The sequence below is a fragment of the Oncorhynchus masou genome, chromosome 5 (assembly GCF_036934945.1).
Source record: "Oncorhynchus masou masou isolate Uvic2021 chromosome 5, UVic_Omas_1.1, whole genome shotgun sequence".
Classification (NCBI taxonomy): Eukaryota; Metazoa; Chordata; class Actinopteri; order Salmoniformes; family Salmonidae; genus Oncorhynchus; species Oncorhynchus masou.
In genome coordinates, this window is record NC_088216.1 from 83,936,842 (window position 1) to 83,960,694 (window position 23,853).

The window sequence follows — 23,853 nt, forward strand, 5'->3', positions numbered from 1 at the left end:
AGGATCTATATGTCACCTCTATAAACACTTTAGACAAGGTTCTATATGTCAGCTCTATAAACACGTTAGACAAGGTTCTGAGGTTCTATATGTCACCTCTATAATCATGTTAGACAAGGTTCTGAGGTTCTATGTGTCAGCTCTATAAACACTTTAGACAAGGTTCTGAGGATCTATATGTCACCTCTATAAACACGTTAGACAAGGTTCTGAGGTTCTATATGTCAGCTCTATAAACACGTTAGACAAGGTTCTGAGGTTCTATATGTCACCTCTATAAACATGTTAGACAAGGTTCTGAGGTTCTATGTGTCAGCTCTATAAACACTTTAGACAAGGTTCTGAGGTTCTATGTGTCAGCTTTATAAACACTTTAGACAAGGTTCTGAGGTTCTATGTGTCAGCTCTATAAACACTTTAGACAAGGTTCTGAGGTTCTGACACTGTATTGACAACATGACTCATCATGGTCAGTTGAATGCACTGAATGACTCCAATATAAATCCAATCGTCATTGGGTGGTAGTTTCTGCATCATTACATTAATTATTTGATATTACATTACATTATCCTTGTCATTACCTTCCTTTGTCTTGTGTTTTAGGATGACTGGGACATTCTCTCGGATGAAAGAGTAGCTTTTCATCAGGAAACGGATCTGAACAGGAGACAACACGTAAACGTTGTACAAAAGGCAAATGGAGCCAGCTAAGGCAATAAAACAAATCAATCATGAACAATGAATGACTGTAACTTGTTACATTGACATCCACACCTTAGATGAATCAAGGGATTGGAATAGAATTGTCCTTGTGAGAGTTATTGCCAGACCTGGGTTCAAATCGTTTTTGAAATCTTTCAAATACTTTAAGCCTTTTTTTTTAGCCTGTCTGGAGAGCCAGATGGACAGGGCTGATCTTTTGTAACTCTTCTATTGTTTCCCTTGCACCAGCTAATCTCAATCAAGTTCAGCTAAATTATTTGAAATGATTTCAAATAGTGTTTGAACCCAGGTTTGGTTACTGCATCCAAAGTCTCATATGTTCTCCTGCCAATTCTAAAAAGTACTCTAGAAAAAAAGATAACAAATGACCAAGCTAGTCATCCAGCTGATTTATTAAATCAACCTTTCTTTATTGACAATATCAGTGTGAAGATAAGAGGAGCAGGGCAGAGATAGGATGAGTCCAATCCAGTTAAATATAAACACTGCCACAACAAGCAGAGATGGGACACTGTCCAATCAGGATGAATACAAACACTGTCACAACAAGCAGAGATGGGACACTGTCCAATCAGGATCAGTTCTCTATTTTTACTCATATAATATGAGATGTTGTTGATGCTCGTGTCTATATTCATCACTGTCTTTACTTAATTACTAAACTTTCCACTATGAGTCAGATCTCCACCACACACCACTACCAGTCAGATCTCCACCACACACCACTACCAGTCAGATCTCCACCACACACCACTACCAGTCAGATCTCCACCACACACCACTACCAGACAGATCTTCACCACACACCACTACCAGTCAGATCTCCACCACACACTACCACAGATCTCCACCACACACTACCAGTCATCTCCACCACACACACCACTACCACACACCACTACCAGATCTCCACCACACACCACTACCAGTCAGATCTCCACCACACACCACTACCAGACAGATCTCCACCACACACCACTACCAGTCAGATCTCCACCAGACACACCACTACCAGACAGATCTCCACCACACACCACTACCAGTCAGATCTCCACCACACACCACTACCAGTCAGATCTCCACCACACACCACTACCAGTCAGATCTCCACCACACACCACTACCAGTCAGATCTCCACCACACACCACTACCAGTCAGATCTCCACCACACACCACTACCAGTCAGATCTCCACCACACACCACTACCAGTCAGATCTCCACCACACACCACTACCAGTCAGATCTCCACCACACACCACTACCAGTCAGATCTCCACCACACACCACTACCAGACAGCTCTCCACCACACACCACTACCAGACAGCTCTCCACCACACACCACTACCAGACAGCTCTTCACCACACACCACTACCAGTCAGATCTTCACCACACACCACTGTAGGTACACACATCCATCCATACGTCTTCTAGTAATTCCAAATTTCATAGTGTTGACTTTACTATACAATGTTGTCCATACCTGTTCCAATATGATGATGAATCGTGAGGCTGGAGGCAGCTGGTAGTGAAAGACCACGTATATAGGGAGAACCCCCAGTACAGCGGCCTGCAAGGCGGAGAGCACCAGCCCAGCGCCCACCGACAGTACCCCCTGTACCGGGCTGCGATGGTAGCGAGTCCCCCAGAGAGACAGGGCATAGTAGGGCACGGCCAACGTGTAGCTGAACATCAACAGCCAGGCCAAACCTACTATATGTAGCTTCCCAAAGGCATAGGACAACAGGTCAAACTCCAGCACCAGTCTGGGAATAGAATTGAATAGAATATATTGAATTGAATAGAATATATTGAATTGAATAGAATATATTGAATTGAATAGAATATATTGAATTGAATAGAATATATTGAATTGAATAGAATATATTGAAATTAATAGAATATATTGAATTGAATAGAATATATTGAATTGAATAGAATACATTGAATTGAATAGAATATATTGAATTGAATAGAATATATTGAATTGAATAGAATATATTGAATTGAATAGAATATATTGAATTGAATAGAATATATTGAATTGAATAGAATATATTGAAATTAATAGAATATATTGAATTGAATAGAATATATTGAATTGAATAGAATATATTGAAATTAAATAGAATATATTGAATTGAATAGAATATATTGAAATTAATAGAATATATTGAATTGAATAGAATATATTGAATTGAATAGAATATATTGAATTGAATAGAATATATTGAATTGAATAGAATATATTGAATTGAATAGAATATATTGAAATTAATAAATTAATAGAATATATTGAATTGAATAGAATATATTGAATATATTGAAATTAATAGAATAAATAGAACCTAAATAGAATTAATAGAATATATTGAATTGAATAGAATATATTGAATATATATATTGAAATTAATAGAATATATTGAATTGAATAGAATATATTGAATTGAATAGAATATATTGAAATTAATAGAATATATTGAATTGAATAGAATATATTGAATTGAATAGAATATATTGAATTGAATAGAATATATTGAATTGAATAGAAAATATTGAAATGTAATAGAATATATTGAATTGAATAGAATATATTGAATTGAATAGAATATATTGAATTGAATAGAATATATTGAATTGAATAGAATATATTGAAATTAATAGAATATATTGAAATTAATAGAATATATTGAATTGAATAGAATATATTGAATTGAATATTGAAATGTAATAGAATATATTGAATTGAATATTGAAATGTAATAGAATATATTGAATTGAATATTGAAATGTAATAGAATATATTGAATGTAATAGAATGGACGCTTCAAAAACCTTAGTAAAGTCTGAAGCTTATCGTATGCTTCCCAGTCTAAACCTTTGTCTGTGATTGGTCAACAGTACTACTCCTAGTAGGAGTGGGAACATGAAGTGTTAGTTGTCATTCCACAAGAGATGCTAAGTTTTTTATGCTTTTTTTTTTTAAACTTGAGATATACTACACCAAACATTTTAGTTAGATATAAAATTGCCAGATTAAGACCTCCTCGGTGAAAAGACGTAAGCAACTATTGACAGATTTCTTGATTTATCTTAGATTATTAATTCAGACTATTTTGAGGAAGTGTTTCTGGCTATGATGTCACTACAGTGGCTCAAGAGGGACAAACAACAGTAATATTGCTGAGTTTCAGAGCAAAGGTCTTTAGGGAGTATGCAATCACAGACGGTCGCTTCGACCTAGACGAGTTCTCCCCCCCCCCCCAGCTATTTGTTTTTACACTGCTGCTACTCTGTTTATTATCTATGCTTAGTCACTTTAACCTGCATGTACAAATGACCTCATTACTAACCTGTACCCCCTGCACATTGACTCGGTACCGGTACCGGTACCCCCTGTATATAACCTCATTACTAACCTGTACCCCCTGCACATTGACTAACCCCCTGTATATAGTCTCATTACTAACCGGTACCCCTGCACATTGACATTGACTCGGTACCACCTGTATATAGTCTCATTACTAACCTGTACCCCTGCACATTGACTCGGTACCGGTACCCCTGTATATAGTCTCATTACTAACCTGTACTCACATTGACTCGGTACCGGTACCCCCTGTACATAGTCTCATTACTAACCTGTACCCCTGCACATTGACTCGGTACCGGTACCCCCTGGTCTCATTACCCCCCCTGCACATTGATATAACCTCATTACTAACCTGTACCCCCTGCACATTGACTCGGTACCCCCCTGTATATAGTCTCATTACTACCCTGTACCCCTGCACATATATAGTCTCATTACTAACCTGTACCCCCTGCACATTGACCCCCTGTATATAGTCTCATTACTACCCTGTACCCCTGTACCGGTACCCCCTGTATATAGTCTCATTACTACCGTGTACCCCTGCACATTGACCTGGTACCGGTACCCGCTGTATATAGTCTCATTACCCTGTGCACATTGACCGGTACCGGTACCCCTGTATATAGTCTCATTACTAACCTGTACCCCTGCACATTGACTCGGTACCGGTACCCCCTGTATATAGTCTCATTACTAACCTGTACCCCTGCACATTGACTTGGTACCGGTACCCCTGTATATAGTCTCATTACTAACCTGTACCCCCTGCACATTGACTCGGTACCGGTACCGGTACCCCCTGTATATAACCTCATTACTAACCTGTACCCCCTGCACATTGACTCGGTACCGGTACCCTCTGTATATAGTCTCATTACTAACCTGTACCCCTGCACATTGACTCGGTACCGTCTCATTACTAACCTGTACCCCTGTTGACCCCTGTATATAGTCTCATTACTAACCTGTACCCCTGCACATTGACTCGGTACCGGTACCCCCCACTGTATATAGTCTCATTACTAACCTGGTTGACCGGTACCTGTATATAGTCATTACTAACCTGTACCCCTGCACATTGACTCGGTACCGGTACCCCCTGTATATAGTCTCATTACTAACCTGTACCCCTGCACATTGACTCGGTACCGGTACCCCCTGTATATAACCTCATTACTAACCTGTACCCTGCACACTGACTCGGTACCCCCTGTATTTAGCCTCGTTATTGTTATTTTATTGTGTTACTTTTTATTATTTTTGATTTTAGTTGCTTTGGTAAATATTTTCTTAACTCTTCTTGAACTGCACTGTTGGTTAAAGGGCTTGTAAGTAAACACTTCACTGTAAGATCTACACCTGTTGTATTTGGCGCATGTGATAAATAAAGTTAGATTTGATTTGATATGTGAAACTTACTCCTTAGCCTGATGTGTCCCCGATTGCGTCAACGAATAGCTAGGTTTTTGCGTGACGCGACTGGTAAGACGCTTCGGGAGGGCGTTCACGTTTGCTAGCAAGGCAGCGGTCCTGTGTTTGAGCCTCGGTGTGAGCCAAATCAGGAGAAAGCGCAACTCGCTAAGCAGCACGCACACACACACACACATACACACACACACCTGCCCTGGTCGATGTAGTCCACAGCCAGTGTACTGATGATGAAGAGGAAGAGCACTGAGATGAACATGTGGTAGATGGTCCGAATGTGGTTGATCTCAAACAGATCACTGTGGAGGAACACACACACAGGATTCATCTAACTATCATATACAGTATTACATTTTTCTGACAGGATTCATCTCAAACAGCTCAAACAAACAAACACGACACTAGACATGAAATGAATGTTTTGCCCAGTAGAGACGATGTACGACACAATTGATTGTTGCATGATAGCACAATATTGTGTCATGTGGACAGTACATTCTCTCTAGTGGAAAGTGTACAAAACATTAAGTTCATGTCTAGTGTCCTGTGTTTGTTTGTTTGTTTGTTTGTTTGAGATGAATCCCATCATATAATGGTGTTGCATGATAGATAAGCTCACCTGGAGTACACACTCTAGGTAAACTTAAACTAGAGGTACAATAAACTAATTCACAATGACAAGGTCAAGAGGATCCACATGTAAATACATGATGTTCCTACATTATAATATATCTAATGGATCAGGTTCAGTTTAAGGCCACTCATAACAGAATAAAATGAACTAACTCTAGAATGGGAGCGTCTGTTTAAATAAAATGAACTAACTCTAGAATGGAGCGTCTGTTTAAATAAAATGAACTAACTCTAGAATGCAGCGTCTGTTTAAATAAAATGAACTAACTCTAGAATGGAGCGTCTGTTTAAATAAAATGAACTAATTCTAGAATGGAGCGTCTGCTTCCGGGTTGAGCGAGCGGTCGCATCTACACTTCGGTCCGCAGGTAGTATAACTTTTCATTACATTTCATTATAGTACAACGGTTTGATTTGTCTAATCTTAGCAATTTCTTCTTAGCTACATAGCAGTCTTTGTATCAAAGATAATTGCGTAATTATCGTATTTCGTTGTCCTAACGTAGTCTACACTGCTATCTGCCCAGCAGCTAGCTAACGTCCACCGTCTACCGAATACCAGCACTGTAGAAACTATTACACTCAACTGATCGACTTGATTAGTGTAGTGTTAGCTAGCTACATAGTTGTCTTTGCTGTCTTCGTATCCAAGATAATTGTGTAGTTTAGAGTGTGTAGACTTAGAGTGATTATCTTAATTTACCGAGGTTAGCTAGCCAGCTATTTGTCGTCCTTAACGTAGGAGATACTGCTAGCTAGCTAGCCAACAGCTAGCCAACGTCTACCGAATAGAACTTCAGCAACCCGGTCAACATTCCGCTTCGCTCCACAGGTAGTATCACATTTTCATTTCACTTCATTACAGTACAACGGTTTGATTTGTTTGATCGTAGCTAGCTAGCTACATAGCCGTCTTTGTATCAAAGACAATTGTGTAGTCTAGAGCGATTTTCTAGGTTAGCTAGCCAGCTATTGTCGTTCTTTTAACGTAACATAACGTAATCAACACTGCTAGCTAGCCAGCTAGCCCCGAATAGCAGCACTGTAGAAACTATTACACTCAACGGAACGACTTGATTAGTGTAGTGTCAACAACGCAGCCACTGCCAGCTAGCCTACAAAGTCAACAACGCAGCCACTGCCAGCTAGCCTACTCCAGCAGTACTGTATCATTTCAATCATTTTAGTCAATAAGATTCTTGCTACGTAAGCTTAACCTTCTGAACATTCGAGACGTGTAGTCCACTTGTCATTCCAATCTCCTTGCATTAGCGTAGCCTCTTCTGTAGCCTGTCAACTATGTGTCTATCTATCCCTGTTCTCTCCTCTCTGCACAGACCATACAAATGCTCCACACCTCGTGGGCCGGGCACGCCCACGTGGAGTTCCAGGTCTCCGGTAGCCTCTGGAACTGCCGATCTGCGGCCAACAAGGCAGAGTTCATCTCAGCCTATGCCTCCCTCCAGTCCCTCGACTTCTTGGCACTGACGGAAACATGGATCACCACAGATAACACTGCTACTCCTACTGCTCTCTCTTCGTCCTCCCACGTGTTCTCGCACACCCCGAGAGCTTCTGGTCAGCGGGGTGGTGGCACCGGGATCCTCATCTCTCCCAAGTGGTCATTCTCTCTTTCTCCCCTTACCCATCTGTCTATCGCCTCCTTTGAATTCCATGCTGTCACAGTTACCAGCCCTTTCAAGCTTAACATCTTTATCATTTATCGTCCTCCAGGTTCCCTCGGAGAGTTCATCAATGAGCTTGATGCCTTGATAAGCTCCTTTCCTGAGGACGGCTCACCTCTCACAGTCCTGGGCGACTTTTACCTCCCCACGTCTACCTTTGACTCATTCCTCTCTGCCTCCTTCTTTCCACTCCTCTCCTTTTGACCTCACCCTCTCACCTTCCCCCCCCTACTCACAAGGCAGGCAATACGCTCAACCTCATCTTTACTAGATGCTGTTCTTCCACTAACCTCATTGCAACTCCCCTCCAAGTCTCCGACCACTACCTTGTATCCTTTTCCCTCTCGCTCTCTTCCTACACTTCCCACACTGCCCCTACTCGGATGGTATCGCGCCGTCCCAACCTTCGTTCTCTCTCCCCTGCTACTCTCTCCTCTTCCATCCTATCATCTCTTCCCTCTGCTCAAACCTTCTCCAACCTATCTCCTGATTCTGCCTCCTCAACCCTCCTCTCTTCCCTTTCTGCATCCTTTGACTCTCTATGTCCCCTATCCTCCAGGCCGGCTCGGTCCTCCCCTCCCGCTCCGTGGCTCGACGACTCATTGCGAGCTCACAGAACAGGGCTCCGGGCAGCCGAGCGGAAATGGAGGAAAACTCGCCTCCTGCGGACCTGGCATCCTTTCACTCCCTCCCTCTCTACATTTTCCTCCTCTGTCTCTGCTGCTAAAGCCACTTTCTACCACTCTAAATTCCAAGCATCTGCCTCTAACCCTAGGAAGCTCTTTGCCACCTTCTCCTCCCTCCTGAATCCTCCTCCCCCCTCCCTCTCTGCAGATGACTTCGTCAACCATTTTGAAAAGAAGGTCGACGACATCCGATCCTCGTTTGCTAAGTCAAACGACACCGCTGGTTCTACTCACACTGACCTACCCTGTGCTCTGACCTCTTTCTCCCCTCTCTCTCCAGATGAAATCTCGCTTCTTGTGACGGCCGGCCGCCCAACAACCTGCCCGCTTGACCCTATCCCCTCCTCTCTTCTCCAGACCATTTCCAGAGACCTTCTCCCTTACCTCACCTCGCTCATCAACTCATCCCTGACCGCTGGCTACGTCCCTTCCGTCTTCAAGAGAGCGAGAGTTGCACCCCTTCTGAAAAAACCTACACTTTCGATCCCTCCGATGTCAACAACTACAGACCAGTATCCCTTCTTTCTTTTCTCTCCAAAACTCTTGAACGTGTCGTCCTTGGCCAGCTCTCCCGCTATCTCTCTCAGAATGACCTTCTTGATCCAAATCAGTCAGGTTTCAAGACTAGTCATTCAACTGAGACTGCTCTTCTCTGTATCACGGAGGCGCTCCGCACTGCTAAAGCTAACTCTCTCTCCTCTGCTCTCATCCTTCTAGACCTATCGCCTGCCTTCGATACTGTGAACCATCAGATCCTCCTCTCCACCCTCTCCGAGTTGGGCATCTCCGGCGCGGCCCACGCTTGGATTGCGTCCTACCTGACAGGTCGCTCCTACCAGGTGGCGTGGTGAGAATCTGTCTCCTCACCACGCGCTCTCACCACTGGCGTCCCCCAGGGCTCTGTTCTAGGCCCTCTCCTATTCTCGCTATACACCAAGTCACTTGGCTCTGTCATAACCTCACATGGTCTCTCCTATCATTGCTATGCAGACGACACACAATTAATCTTCTCCTTTCCCCCTTCTGATGACCAGGTGGCGAATCGCATCTCTGCATGTCTGGCAGACATATCAGTGTGGATGACGGATTACCACCTCAAGCTGAACCTCGGCAAGACGGAGCTGCTCTTCCTCCCGGGGAAGGACTGCCCGTTCCATGATCTCGCCATCACGGTTGACAACTCCATTGTGTCCTCCTCCCAGAGCGCTAAGAACCTTGGCGTGATCCTGGACAACACCCTGTCGTTCTCAACTAACATCAAGGCGGTGGCCCGTTCCTGTAGGTTCATGCTCTACAACATCCGCAGAGTACGACCCTGCCACACAGGAAGCGGCGCAGGTCCTAATCCAGGCACTTGTCATCTCCCATCTGGATTACTGCAACTCGCTGTTGGCTGGGCTCCCTGCCTGTGCCATTAAACCCCTACAACTCATCCAGAACGCCGCAGCCCGTCTGGTGTTCAACTTTCCCAAGTTCTCTCACGTCACCCCGCTCCTCCGCTCTCTCCACTGGCTTCCAGTTGAAGCTCGCATCCGCTACAAGACCATGGTGCTTGCCTAAGCGTCTGTTTAAATAAAATGAACTAACTCTAGAATGGAGCATCTGTTTAAATAAAATGAACTAACTCTAGAATGGAGCGTCTGTTTAAATAAAAAAATGAACTAACTCTAGAATGGAGCGTCTGTTTAAATAAAATGAACTAACTCTAGAATGGAGAGTCTGTTTAAATAAAATGAATGGAGAATGGAGCGTCTGTTTAAATAAAATGAACTAACTCTAGAATGGAGCATCTGTTTAAATAAAATGAACTAACTCTAGAATGGAGCGTCTGTTTAAATAAATAAAATGAACTAACTCTAGAATGGAGCATCTGTTTAAATAAAATGAACTAACTCTAGAATGGAGTGTCTGTTTAAATAAAATGAACTAACTCTAGAATGGAGCATCTGTTTAAAAAATAAAATGAACTAACTCTAGAATGGGAGCGTCTGTTTAAATAAAATGAACTAACTCTAGAATGGAGCATCTGTTTAAATAAAATGAACTAACTCTAGAATGGAGCGTCTGTTTAAATAAAATGAACTAACTCTAGAATGGAGCATCTGTTTAAATAAAATGAACTAACTCTAGAATGGAGTGTCTGTTTAAATAAAATGAACTAACTCTAGAATGGAGCATCTGTTTAAAAATAAAATGAACTAACTCTAGAATTCTAAAATAAAATGAACTAACTCTAGAATGGAGTGTCTGTTTAAATAAAATGAACTAACTCTAGAATGGAGCGTCTGTTTAAATAAAATAAAATGAATGGAGCTAACTCTAGAATGGGAGCGTCTGTTTAAATAAAATGAACTAACTCTAGAATGGAGCGTCTGTTTAAATAAAATGAACTAACTCTAGAATGGGAGCGTCTGTTTAAATAAAATGAACTAACTGAACTAACTCTAGAATGGAGTGTCTGTTTAAATAAATAAAATGAACTAACTCTAGAATGGAGTGTCTGTTTAAATAAAATGAACTAACTCTAGAATGGAGCGTCTGTTTAAATAAAATGAACTAACTCTAGAATGGAGTGTCTGTTTAAATAAAATGAACTAACTCTAGAATGGAGCGTCTGTTTAAATAAAATGAACTAACTCTAGAATGGAGCGTCTGTTTAAATAAAATGAACTAACTCTAGAATGCAGCGTCTGTTTAAATAAAATGAACTAACTCTAGAATGGAGCGTCTGTTTAAATAAAATGAACTAACTCCAGAATGGAGTGTCTGTTTAAATAAAATGAACTAACTCTAGAATGGAGCATCTGTTTAAATAAATAAAATAAAAATGAACTAACTCTAGAATGGGTTTAAATAAAATGAACTAACTCTAGAATGGAGCGTCATCTGTTTAAATAAATATAATGAACTAACTCTAGAATGGGAGCGTCTGTTTAAATAAAATGAACTAACTCTAGAATGGAGCGTCTGTTTAAATAAAATGAACTAACTCTAGAATGGAGCGTCTGTTTAAATAAAATGAACTAACTCTAGAATGGAGCGTCTGTTTAAATAAAATGAACTAACTCTAGAATGGAGCGTCTGTTTAAATAAAATGAACTAACTCTAGAATGGAGCGTCTGTTTAAATAAAATGAACTAACTCTAGAATGGAGTGTCTGTTTAAATAAAATGAACTAACTCTAGAATGGAGTGTCTGTTTAAATAAAATGAACTAACTCTAGAATGGAGCGTCTGTTTAAATAAAATGAAAATGAACTAACTCTAGAATGGAGCGTCTGTTTAAATAAAATGAACTAACTCTAGAATGGAGCGTCTGTTTAAATAAAATGAACTAACTCTAGAATGGAGCGTCTGTTTAAATAAATAAAATGAACTAACTGAATGGAGTGTCTGTTTAAATAAAAAAATGAACTAACTCTAGAATGGGAGCTGTTTAAATAAAATGAACTAACTTAATGGATAAATAAAATGAACTAACTCTAGAATGGAGCGTCTGTTTAAATAAAATGAACTAACTCTAGAATGGAGCGTCTGTTTAAATAAAATGAACTAACTCTAGAATGGAGTGTCTGTTTAAATAAAATGAACTAACTCTAGAATGGAGCGTCTGTTTAAATAAATAAAATGAACTAACTCTAGAATGGGAGCGTCTGTTTAAATAAAATGAACTAACTCTAGAATGGAGTGTCTGTTTAAATAAAATGAACTAACTCTAGAATGGAGCGTCTGTTTAAATAAATAAAATGAACTAACTCTAGAATGGAGCGTCTGTTTAAATAAAATGAACTAACTCTAGAATGGAGTGTCTGTTTAAATAAAATGAACTAACTCTAGAATGGAGCGTCTGTTTAAATAAAATGAACTAATTCTAGAATGGAGCGTCTGTTTAAATAAAATGAACTAACTCTAGAATGGAGCGTCTGTTTAAATAAAATGAACTAACTCTAGAATGGAGCGTCTGTTTAAATAAATAAAATGAACTAACTCTAGAATGGAGCGTCTGTTTAAATAAAATGAACTAACTCTAGAATGGAGCGTCTGTTTAAATAAATAAAATGAACTAACTCTAGAATGGAGTTTAAATAAAATGAACTAACTCTAGAATGGAGCGTCTGTTTAAATAAAATGAACTAACTCTAGAATGGAGCGTCTGTTTAAATAAAATGAACTAACTCTAGAATGGAGCGTCTGTTTAAATAAATAAAATGAACTAACTCTAGAATGGAGCGTCTCTCCATAAATACTTTTCCATCCTTTTCCGTGTGGGTTCTGAAATGAATAAAGAAGATGAAATCAACATGAGAAGATCAACCACTACAGTCACTTTCATACAAACATCTACAGGGACCTTCATGGACATAGCAGGGAGTTGACCAGGAGAAACTGGGCCCAACCTCACACATAGATCCTAAACTGTGTGTTCTCATCCATACATTATGGTATAGTACAGTATAGTACATTATAGTACAGTAGAGTACAGTGTAATGTAGTCTAGTGTAGTACAGTACAGTAGAGTACAGCATTATCAAAGCTGTCCTAACCTGTGTGAGTTTAAGTTGTTGTTAGTTGTGGTGACTGTCCCGTCTCTGGTGACATGGTTGTTGTTGACATGGTTGACGTGGTTGTTGCCATGGTTCTCATTCTGCGTAAATGTCTGGACAGATTCAGTCAGGGCCTTGTCTAGCAGGTCACTAAGATGCCCCTGAATCTGGTCCAGCACCTTACTCTTTACTCGCTGCACAGGACACACACGGACACACACACACACACACACACACACACACACACGCACACGCACGCGCACGCGCGCACACACACACACACACACACACACGCACACAGCATAGGTTGATAGGTTGGCGGGTTGGCACATATAAACAGTCCTTTACTTTGCTTGATAAGTGGCATCTAGGTACAATAGAGACATCAGTGTACCGACCTCCACATGCCTCTTCCACTGTATCAGATCCTCAGCGTGCTTCTCCGCTGCACACAGAAATAAACCGTTATGGTAGCTAGCCTACTGTAATATCTGTTACATACAGGACGGGAACAATCTGTGATGATGACGATGATGATGGTATGGTGGATAGTGTGTTGCCTCTGTGTTGACTAACTGCTCACCATGGTTCGTGACCTCTGCACTGGAGATAGAGCTGTCGGTCTCTCCAGTGTTGGTGTTAATGTTTCGGTGCACCAATCTGGTGGCTGTCTCTGTGGCCGTGGTGTCTCCAAGTCTGTTGCTGTCTGCTGCCATGGCACCTCCGGGTCAAGACGCAGGGATGGGTTCTGTATAGGCCCTGCTGGAGGAACCTGAAGGAGAAACAGATTAGAATCGAACACTTGTCTGGATGAAGACAGCACCTGTTACAGACCCAACCCATTGACTATAATATCCTATAGCTTTTCAAGTGTATTACACAAATATAGGCACACGTGTACTTGTAGCCCCCGAATCTTGTGAAAATAAAAAGTTAAAAACCCTAAAGCATAAATAACCAGAAAGAGAAGATGGCTGTCTTATAAAGAAGGGAAACGTCCTTTGGGATCCCATATCTAGCAGTTCTGCACTGTAGTAATCAACATTTTAAAATTAATAGATTTTGTAGACAGTTTAATTATTTCGACCTCCCCCGCTGTTCATTGTAAGTGGAAGTGTCAACTCTAATATAGTCTTTTACCTATAAAGGTATCTTAGCAACTGGATTAATTTTGCTGTTGTAATGCTATTCTACACATTTTTCCATTGAGCCGCAATTTTTTTGGGGGGGGGTAGGGGGGGGGCTTATTTGGCATGGAGAGGAGAGACAATTTTGTAGTTTTAAAGCTAATGTGCTCTGAACGGCAATTTATTTTTTCTTTTGCAATTTTTTTCAACGGTCTAGCTTTTATTTGATTGTTATTTCTCAAAGATGGTATTATCAAACATATACAGTATATACCATATATATATATATATATATATATATATATATATACATATATACACTGCTCAAAAAAATAAAGGGAACACTAAAATAACACATCCTAGATCTGAATGACTGAAATATTCTTATTAAATACTTTTTTCTTTACATAGTTGAATGTGCTGACAACAAAATCACACAAAAATTGTCAATGGAAATCAAATTTATCAACCCATGGAGGTCTGGATTTGGAGTCACACTCAAAATTAAAGTGGAAAACCACACTCCAGGCTGATCCAACTTTGATGTAATGTCCTTAAAACAAGTCAAAATTTGGCTCAGTAGTGTGTGTGGCCTCCACGTGCCTGTATGACCTTCCTACAACGCCTGGGCATGCTCCTGATGAGGTGGCGGATGGTCTCCTGAGGGATCTCCTCCCAGACCTAGACTAAAGCATCCACCAACTCCTGGACAGTCTGTGGTGCAACAGTCTGTTGGTGGATGGAGCGAGACATGATGTCCCAGATGTGCTCAATTGGATTCAGGTCTGGGTAACGTGCGGGCCAGTCCATAGCATCAATGCCTTCCTCTTGCAGGAACTGCTGACACACTCCAGCCACATGAGGTCTAGCATTGTCTTGCATTAGGAGGAACCCAGGGCCAACCGCACCAGCATATTGTCTCACAAAGGCTCGTTGGGCCCTCATACCACCCTCATGGAGTCTGTTTCTGACCGTTTGAGCAGACACATGCACATTTGTGGCCTGCTGGAGGTAATTTTGCAGGGCTATGGCAGTGTTCCTCCTGCTCCTCCTTGCACAAAGGTGGAGGTAGCAGTCCTGCTGCTGGGTTGTTGCCCTCCTCCACGTCTCCTGATGTACTGGCCTGTCTCCTGGTAGCGCCTCCATGCTCTGGACACTATGCTGACAGACACAGCAAACCTTCTTGCCTCAGCTCGCATTGATGTCCCATCCTGGATGAGCTGCACTACCTGAGCCACCTGTGGGGGTTGTAGACTCCGTCTCATGCTACCACTAGAGTGAAAGCACCGCCAGCATTCAAAAGTGACCAAAACATCAGCCAGGTAGCATAGGAACTGAGAAGTGGTCTGTGGTCACCACCTGCAGAACCACTCCTTTATTGGGGGTGTCTTGCTAATTGCCTATAATTTCCACTGTTTGTCTAGTCCATTTGCACAACAGCATGTGAAATTTATTGTCAATCAGTGTTGCTTCCTAAGTGGACAGTTTGATTTCACAGAAGTGTGATTGACTTGGAGTTACATTGTGTTGTTTAAGTGTTCCCTTTATTTTTTGAACAGTGTATATAGTTCAATATCCTTTCTGTATGCTTTCTATCTGGTGTTGATCGTAAGTTGACACTGAAGCTGTCCTTCCATCACAAAAACAGCCATTTGGCGGCCCTGTAATTAGCTCCAATGACTGTAATTTCCTCCATGTTAAAACCTGTTGAGTGTAGGGGGCAGTATTTTGATGTTTGGATGAAAAACGTACCCAAGTGAAACTGCCTATTTCTCAGGCCCAGAATCTAGAATATGCATATAATTGTCAGACTAGGATAGAAAACACTCTAAAGTTTCCAAAACGGTCAAAATATTGTCTGTGAGTATAACAGAACTGATATTGCAGATAAAAACCTGATGAAAATCCAACAAGGAAGTGCCTAAGAAAAACGAATTTCCCTGTTCCATTGCATGCCTTCCCTCCATTTAAAGGGATATCAACCAGTTTCCTTTCTCTATGGCTTCCACATGGTGTCAACAGTAGTTTAGACATAGTTTCAGGCTTTTATTCTGAAAAATTAGCGAGAAAGACACATCGCGTCAGTAGATGGCTGGGTGCCAGCAGAGTTTTGCATGCGCAACAGCTTGGAGCAGACATTTTCTCTCTCTCTCCTATTGCAAAAGCTATGGTCCGGTTGAAATATTGTCGATTATTTATTGTAAAAACAACCTGAGGATTGATTATAAAAAATGTTTGACATGTTTCTACGAACTTTACGGATACTATTTGGAATTTTCGTCTGCCCCATCGTGACCACTCGAGCCTGTGGATTACTGAACATAACGCGCCAACCAAATGGAGGTATTTTGGATATAAAAATAATCTTTATGGACCAAAAGGAACATTTATTGTGTAACTGGGAGTCTCGTGAGTGCAATCATCCAAAGATCATCAAAGGTAAGCGATTAATTTTATTGTTTTTCTGGCTTTTGTGACCAATCTACTTTGCTGCTAGCTGTTTGTAATGTTTTGTCTGCTGAGAGAGATGTCCTAACATAAACTCTTGGATAGCTTTTGCTGTGAAGCTTTTTTGAAATCTGACACGCCAGGTGGATTAACAACAAGCTAAACTGTGATTTGCTGTGATTGCTATATTGCACTTGTTGATTTCATGAAAATTAAATATTTGGCGCTCTGCAATTCAGAGGATGTTGACGAAAATGATCCCGCTAACGGGATGGGTGCACCAAGAAGAGGGGAAAAAATACATTTGTCTATTTCCCCAGAGTCAGATGAACAGGAACAGCTAGCATGCTAACTATTCCTGTAGACTTCTAGTCAGACTTCTAGTCATTGCGCTAACGCTAGTAAGTATTGGCTCCTGAAACTACTGTCATGACTGTCCTGATCAGGTCAGATTACAGGAGACAACAACCCTACAGATTATCTCTCTCTTATGACCCCTCACGCCCCTGGTAAATCTCAGGCCACAGACAAATTCCTTTGTCCTGTTACTATGGAGAACCAGCCTCAGAACATTAAACATGAAATAAAGAGACTTTGGAACAATGGTTTCCATCAGCCACAATGGTGGTCATGACGATGGATGGAATATGAAAATGTATGTCATTTTTGTTTTGTTATTAGATGACGTTATTACGAAAACATTGTAATGTGAAGAGTTTTCCAAGTATATGTTTGATGTTTATACATTGTACGTTGTATCGAAAATATCCAAATCAAAGAGAATGTTTTGGGGAAGATTGTCTAAAATTGGATTTGAATAAAATCTAGACCTTGCCTCATTAACTTGGTAGGCCCAGAGAATTGCCCTAAAGGCGGTTACGCCCACTTTATACCCAAGGGTATAAAACCTGTGAGTATAGAATTTACAGGAGGACTACGTGACCCAAGCTGCAGCCAAGGTCTAAAAAAGTCAACAAACCCAGAACGCAACGCAAGTTTGAGTACAAAGAAATCCTTTTCTACCCAAGCTACGGATGAGTAGCTGTGTCTAAGCGGGTGAATTCAAGTCGAATCACCTAGCCTCCATCTCCCATCGAACTGTAGTACCTAAAGGGTTTCATGCCTATGCTGTGAGCTCTGAGCCACAGAGCTGTCTGTCCTCAGAAGACCCCTTCCAGAGCAAAGGGTGAGGGAACAGACTCCTAAGGCAAAAGGACATTGTGAGGACGACCAGAGAGGTGCGCCGGAGTAGCGCGTCGTCGAACAGCTGAAGGCCAACGCAGAGAATCCTCTGAGATCATCTCCACATAATTACATCATTATATTCTGACCCATAAGAGCGGCAGTTTGGGGCAAGGCTAGGGTTAGAATAGCATAGCTGACAAATTCACCCAAATGTATATTTCTCTTGTGTACGTTCTGTTTTTTTCTCTCTCTTTTGAAATCCTCATTGTGGGTAACACGCGCCATAGTGTGTTGGCCCGTTATACTAAGTTCTAATCAATAGCCTATAATGTGTTTTGTCCATGTGTTTCTTTTATCATCATTGTAGCTTTTTAGTAAATAAATATTAAACTAATATTGGTGTGGTACGAACTCATTGGTGAGACCCGGGTCCGTGCAGATTCACGGGCTATACGACGTTCAGAACGAGATTGGTAGATTAGCGGCTGTTGTAAAAATCGATATTCTGATATTCTTTGAGTTCATTTGGGAAATAGAAACTCAATAAAAAACTAGTTTTCCCATGGTGCCCCAGGTTAATGAGTTAATAATTGCGTGATTCAGTTAATCACGCAATTAGAAACTTTAACCATTCGATGAACAACAGTTGTCACATTAACTAATACAACGTCACGTCAGATTGGACCAGCCACTGTATAACCCTCAGATCTGGGTTCAAGTAGTGTATGAAATCATTTAGCAGCACAACACGACCTCTAACGTCCTTCATACTGGACACAGAGACGTAAAAAGTGCATCCACAATGGTATTCTGTTGTAGCTGGTGATATTCATAAAATAAAAAAAAATATAATATTTTTCCACCATTAAAAAAAATAAAATACCCCTGCCCCCCCCCCCCCCCCCCAAAAAAAATGTGCAGACCCCCTGCAGTAACTCTGCAGACCCATAGGGAGATGGTAGAGGACAGATTCAGAGTTTTCTTTTCAGAGGGATCATGCTCCTCATCCCTTTCCATTGACTCCCTGTACTGTCTGTACTATCTTTATGGGGGATTGGACTTGTACATAGTTGAGCTCTGTCTTAAGATACGATGATCAGCCTCTGCAGTACAGTAGGGGAGAAAGATAAAGAGGGTCTGTCATGGGCAATATAGTAACCTCAGTTTCACTCTCTATCTCTCTGTTTCTGTCACTATCGGGGGAAAGATATGTTGTCCTGACCAACAGTAACCTCATCGTTCCTTATCCTTCCATTTCTGTTGACCCATTAACTCCCTGTATGGTATGTTCTTGGAAGGGTTTGATTTGTAAATAGCACATGAGCTCTGTCTAAAGATACGCTGACGACAGGATTGGAAGAGAGAGAGATGGTGAACAACCTGTCCGTTGTCACCCCAAAAACAAAAACAACAACAAGACAAAAACAAGCCACATTACCCTAACAAGTAGTAGCACACATTTGTTTATCTGTAGTGTTTGATCAGTGTCAGGGTTTACTAGCGGTTATCATCTCTTGTGTGTTTCCTGTTTTCATTCTCTCATTCTTTCATTCTTTCATTCTCTCATTCTCCCTCCCTCCCTCCCTCCCTCCCTCCCTCCCTCCCTCCCTCCCTCCCTCCCTCCCTCCCTCCCTCCCTCCCTCCCTCCCCCTCCCTCCCTCCCTCCCTCCCTCCCTCCCTCCCTCCCTCCCTCCCTCATTCCAAATGTCTCTCTCTCTCTCTCTCATTTACTCAATGATTATTTTCATGTGAGTAGAGGCCGTTCTTTCATTTTGAACTAATGACAGAATTTGCTGGTACTGTATCATTGTAAAAGTCGAAGACATTAGAGTCCAAGGGTTCTATTCAGTCTGTATCGCTGAAGTGTTACACATTCCGCGATAAAAACGTGAAGGTAATTTACAGTTGTGCCAACATAAGCGGCGTGTCCCGTGAAGGTAGGAAACATTGCCTTTTAAATGTCAATCTCGCTGTAAAACTGAACTTCTGCTATGCGGATTGAATATAGTGTGAAGTAGAAGACAGCAATGAAACATGCTTATGGTCATGTGGGAATTAAATGAAGAGGAGTGTTTAACTCTCTGAATATTCTGTGCTCGTTGAGTCAATGCCCAGTTGAGTTGAGTCAATGCCCAGAACTAGAAGACACACAGTAGAAACATTGATGGTCGGTGTCTTTGTTCACAGTTTAAGCGTATCTGTCATTAGACAGTACAGTAGCATCCATCCTTCTCTGGTTGAACTCAAACTACCATCAGATTGTAGCAAATCGTACCGCTAAAACCTTGGCCATCTCCGTCCCTCACCATAGAGTACTGAAGGTTTGGCCATCTCCGTCCCTCACCATAGAGTACTGAAGGTTTGGCCATCTCCATCCCTCACCATAGAGTACTGAATCTTGGCCATCTCCGTCCCCCACCATAGAGTACTGAATATTGTCCATCTCCATCCCTCACCATAGAGTACTGAATCTTGGCCATCTCCGTCCCTCACCATAGAGTACTGAAGGTTTGGCCATCTCCGTCCCTCACCATAGAGTACTGAATCTTGGCCATCTCCGTCCCCACCATAGAGTACTGAATCTTGGCCATCTCCGTCCCTCACCATAGAGTACTGAATCTTGGCCATCTCCGTCCCCACCATAGAGTACTGAAGGTTTGGCCATCTCCGTCCCTCACCATAGAGTACTGAAGGTTTGGCCATCTCCGTCCCTCACCATAGAGTACTGAAGGTTTGGCCATCTCCGTCCCTCACCATAGAGTACTGAAGGTTTGGCCATCTCCATCCCTCACCATAGAGTACTGAAGGTTTGGCCATCTCCGTCCCCCACCATAGAGTACTGAATATTGTCCATCTCCGTCCCTCACCATAGAGTACTGAATCTTGGCCATCTCCGTCCCCCACCATAGAGTACTGAATCTTGGCCATCTCCGTCCCCCACCATAGAGTACTGAATCTTGGCCATCTCCGTCCCCCACCATAGAGTACTGAATCTTGGCCATCTCCGTCCCCCACCATAGAGTACTGAAGGTTTGGCCATCTCCGTCCCTCACCATAGAGTACTGAATCTTGGCCATCTCCGTCCCTCACATAGAGTACTGAATCTTGGCCATCTCCATCCCTCACCATAGAGTACTGAAGGTTTGGCCATCTCTCCCCACCATAGAGTACTGAATCTTGGCCATCTCCGTCCCTCACCATAGAGTACTGAAGGTTTGGCCATCTCCGTCCCCCACCATAGAGTACTGAACCTTGGCCATCTCCGTCCCCCACCATAGAGTACTGAATCTTGGCCATCTCCGTCCCTCACCATAGAGTACTGAAGGTTTGGGATTCTGTCATCCAGGACAACGTCCTGTTATTGCTTTATGTTATTCGATTATCTACCAGAGCTGGAAATGAATAAATGACTCAGCAATTGACATTAACAAGCACCCTGTACCTGCTTCCCTGTTTCTCAGTCATGTGGTTCTTTCACATACATAGAAGATATAGAATGAGCTCTGTGATCTCTAAATTCATCTCTGATCTCTAAGGTCATCTCTGATCTCCGTGATCTCTAAATTCTTCGCTGATCTCTGTGATCTCTAAGGTCATCTCTGATCTCTGTGACCTCGAAGGTAATCTCTGATTTCTCTGCTCTCTAAGGTCATCTCTGATCTCTGTGATCTCTTAGGTCATTTCTGATCTCTGTGATCTCTAAGGCCATATCTAATCTCTGTGATTTCTAAGGTCATCTCTGATATATCTGATCTCGAAGATCATCTCTGATCTCTAAGGTCATCTCTGATCTCTAAGATCTCTAAGGTCATCTCTGATCTATGTGATCTCTAAGGTCATCTCTGATCTCTAAGGTCATCTCTGATCTATGATCTCTAAGGTCATCTCTGATCTCTAAGGTCATCTCTGATCTCTAAAGTCATCTCTGATCTCTAAGGTCATCTCTGATCTATGTGATCTCTAAGGTCATCTCTGATCTCTAAAGTCATCTCTGATCTCTAAAGTCATCTCTGATCTCTAAAGTCATCTCTGATCTCTAAAGTCATCTCTGATCTCTAAAGTCATCTCTGATCGAGCTAATACCAAAGCGGGGTTTTCCACCAGAGCCATATATAAATATACTTGAAATAATAATATACACTGGGGTCACAGCCAAATAAGCATAGCTCTAGATACTGTAAAGAACATACATTATATTGGGATCAGTTTGTAATCACATTGTAGGTTACTCACAGTGTTCTGGTCTCAGGCTCAGGTCTCCCCTCACACAGACGGGCTCCAGGGAGTGATCCTCAGGGAGAAGCAGTGTCGCCGAGTGTCTCACTGGTGTGTGTGAGTGTGTGTGAACTGTGTCCCTCTCTTACATCAGCTGAAAGATTGATCTTTGCCCGGCTTGGCTGAGGTCCTACCCTTCTCCTGTAGTCACCTGGCTGGCTGGCTGACTAGTATATCTAGACCAGAGATGTATAAGGGTCCATAGTGAGTCCTTCTGTCCATTGGTGTGTGTGTGTGTGTGTGTGTGTGTGTGTGTGTGTGTGTGTGTGTGTGTGTGTGTGTGTGTGTGTGTGTGTGTGTGTGTGTGTGTGTGTGTGTGTGTGTGTGTGTGTGTGTGTGTGTGTGTGTGTATATATATATGTGTATGTGTGTGTGTGTGTGTGTATATATATGTGTGTATCTGTGTGTGTGTACATGTGTGTGTATGTGGTTGTGTGTGAGTGAGTGTATGTATGTGTGTGTGTGTATGTGTGTATATGTGTGTGTGTATGTGTGTATGTGCATGTGCGTGTGTGTGTGTGTGTGTGTGTATGTGTGTGAGTGTATGTGTGTGTGTGTATGTGTGTATATGTGTATGTGTATGTGTATGTGTGTGTGTATGTGTGTGTGTGTATGTGTGTATATATATATATGTGTATGTGTGTGTGTGTGTGTGTATATATGTGTGTGTGTGTGTGTGTGTGTATATGTGTGTGTATGTGTGTGTATGTGTGTGAGTATGTGTGTGTATATGTGTGTGTGTGTGTGTGTATGTGTGTGTGTATGTGTGTGTATATGTGTGTGTGTGTATGTGTGTGTATGTGTATATGTGTGCGTGTGTGTATGTGTGTGTGTATGTGTGTGTATATGTGTGTGTGTGTGTATGTGTGTGTGTATGTGTGTGTATATGTGTATATGTGTGTGTGTGTGTGTATGTGTGTGTATATGTGTGTGTGTGTGTATATGTGTGTGTATATGTGTGTGTGTGTGTGTATGTGTGTGTATATGTGTGTGTGTGTGTGTATGTGTGTGTATATGTGTGTGTGTGTGTGTGTATGTGTGTGTATATGTGTGTGTGTGTGTGTATGTGTGTGTATATGTGTGTGTGTGTGTTCGCAGGAAGATGACTGGACATGTTTTTACAGGACTAAGTAATTATCTTCCCATGTATTTCCCCTCGATCTGTTTTTGCTGTCGTGTCTTTGACCCCGTTGTTATGGCTCCTTTAATGACCCATTAATTACCTTTTTTTTAATCTTTCCATGGAGAACAATACTACTATTATCTATTCTGATCAGTGTTCTATTCTTATATATTGGCAATGGAATGGTTGGTGAGCCATTACATTGTAACTTTAATTAACATGAATCTGTTTCCTCTTTACGTGATGGTATATCCTACAGCTTCAAAACAAAAACAACCACAATGCTATTTGTAGTAATAAAACACGGAGGCCTGACTGTCGTGATACACATCATCTTTATTGTGAGACTTTCATTATAATAACATGTTTGTTGTTTCTCAACAGCTACAGGCATGTACTGCATGCACTATCCAGCACACTACAAACAAACACAGGCCCATATATTGATACGTTGTTGTCTTTTTTCTTTAGTTTATTACTGCTGTACACTGTATTTTAGAATAATACCACAACGTACTACAGTCCCCATAATGCATCAGGGATAGGACGAGAACATCTTCAGATTAGTTACATATCAGACAACAGACAGACGGAGACAGACTAACACTCAGTTTCTTTCT

The 23,853-nt window shown here is 41.6% G+C and overlaps 1 protein-coding gene across 3 annotated transcripts in view; it reads right to left on the reverse strand.

Annotated features, from left to right (window-relative positions):
• The window catches only part of soat2 (sterol O-acyltransferase 2), a 37,975-nt gene extending 15,794 nt beyond the window's left edge, over positions 1-22,181 (reverse strand). For all 3 annotated transcript variants that reach the window (XR_010455745.1, XR_010455744.1, XM_064967024.1), the window contains exons 1-8: positions 22,069-22,181; positions 13,659-13,847; positions 13,474-13,520; positions 13,076-13,269; positions 12,750-12,803; positions 5,720-5,827; positions 2,208-2,490; positions 582-657 (exon numbers count right to left, since the gene is read on the reverse strand). Coding sequence is in view for 1 of the 3 variants with exons in the window: in XM_064967024.1 (XP_064823096.1) it covers positions 582-657; positions 2,208-2,490; positions 5,720-5,827; positions 12,750-12,803; positions 13,076-13,269; positions 13,474-13,520; positions 13,659-13,791 (895 nt within the window). In the remaining 2 variants the exon portion in view is untranslated. The remainder of the gene's footprint in view (positions 1-581; positions 658-2,207; positions 2,491-5,719; positions 5,828-12,749; positions 12,804-13,075; positions 13,270-13,473; positions 13,521-13,658; positions 13,848-22,068) is intronic.
• Between the last annotated feature and the right edge of the window lie 1,672 nt (positions 22,182-23,853).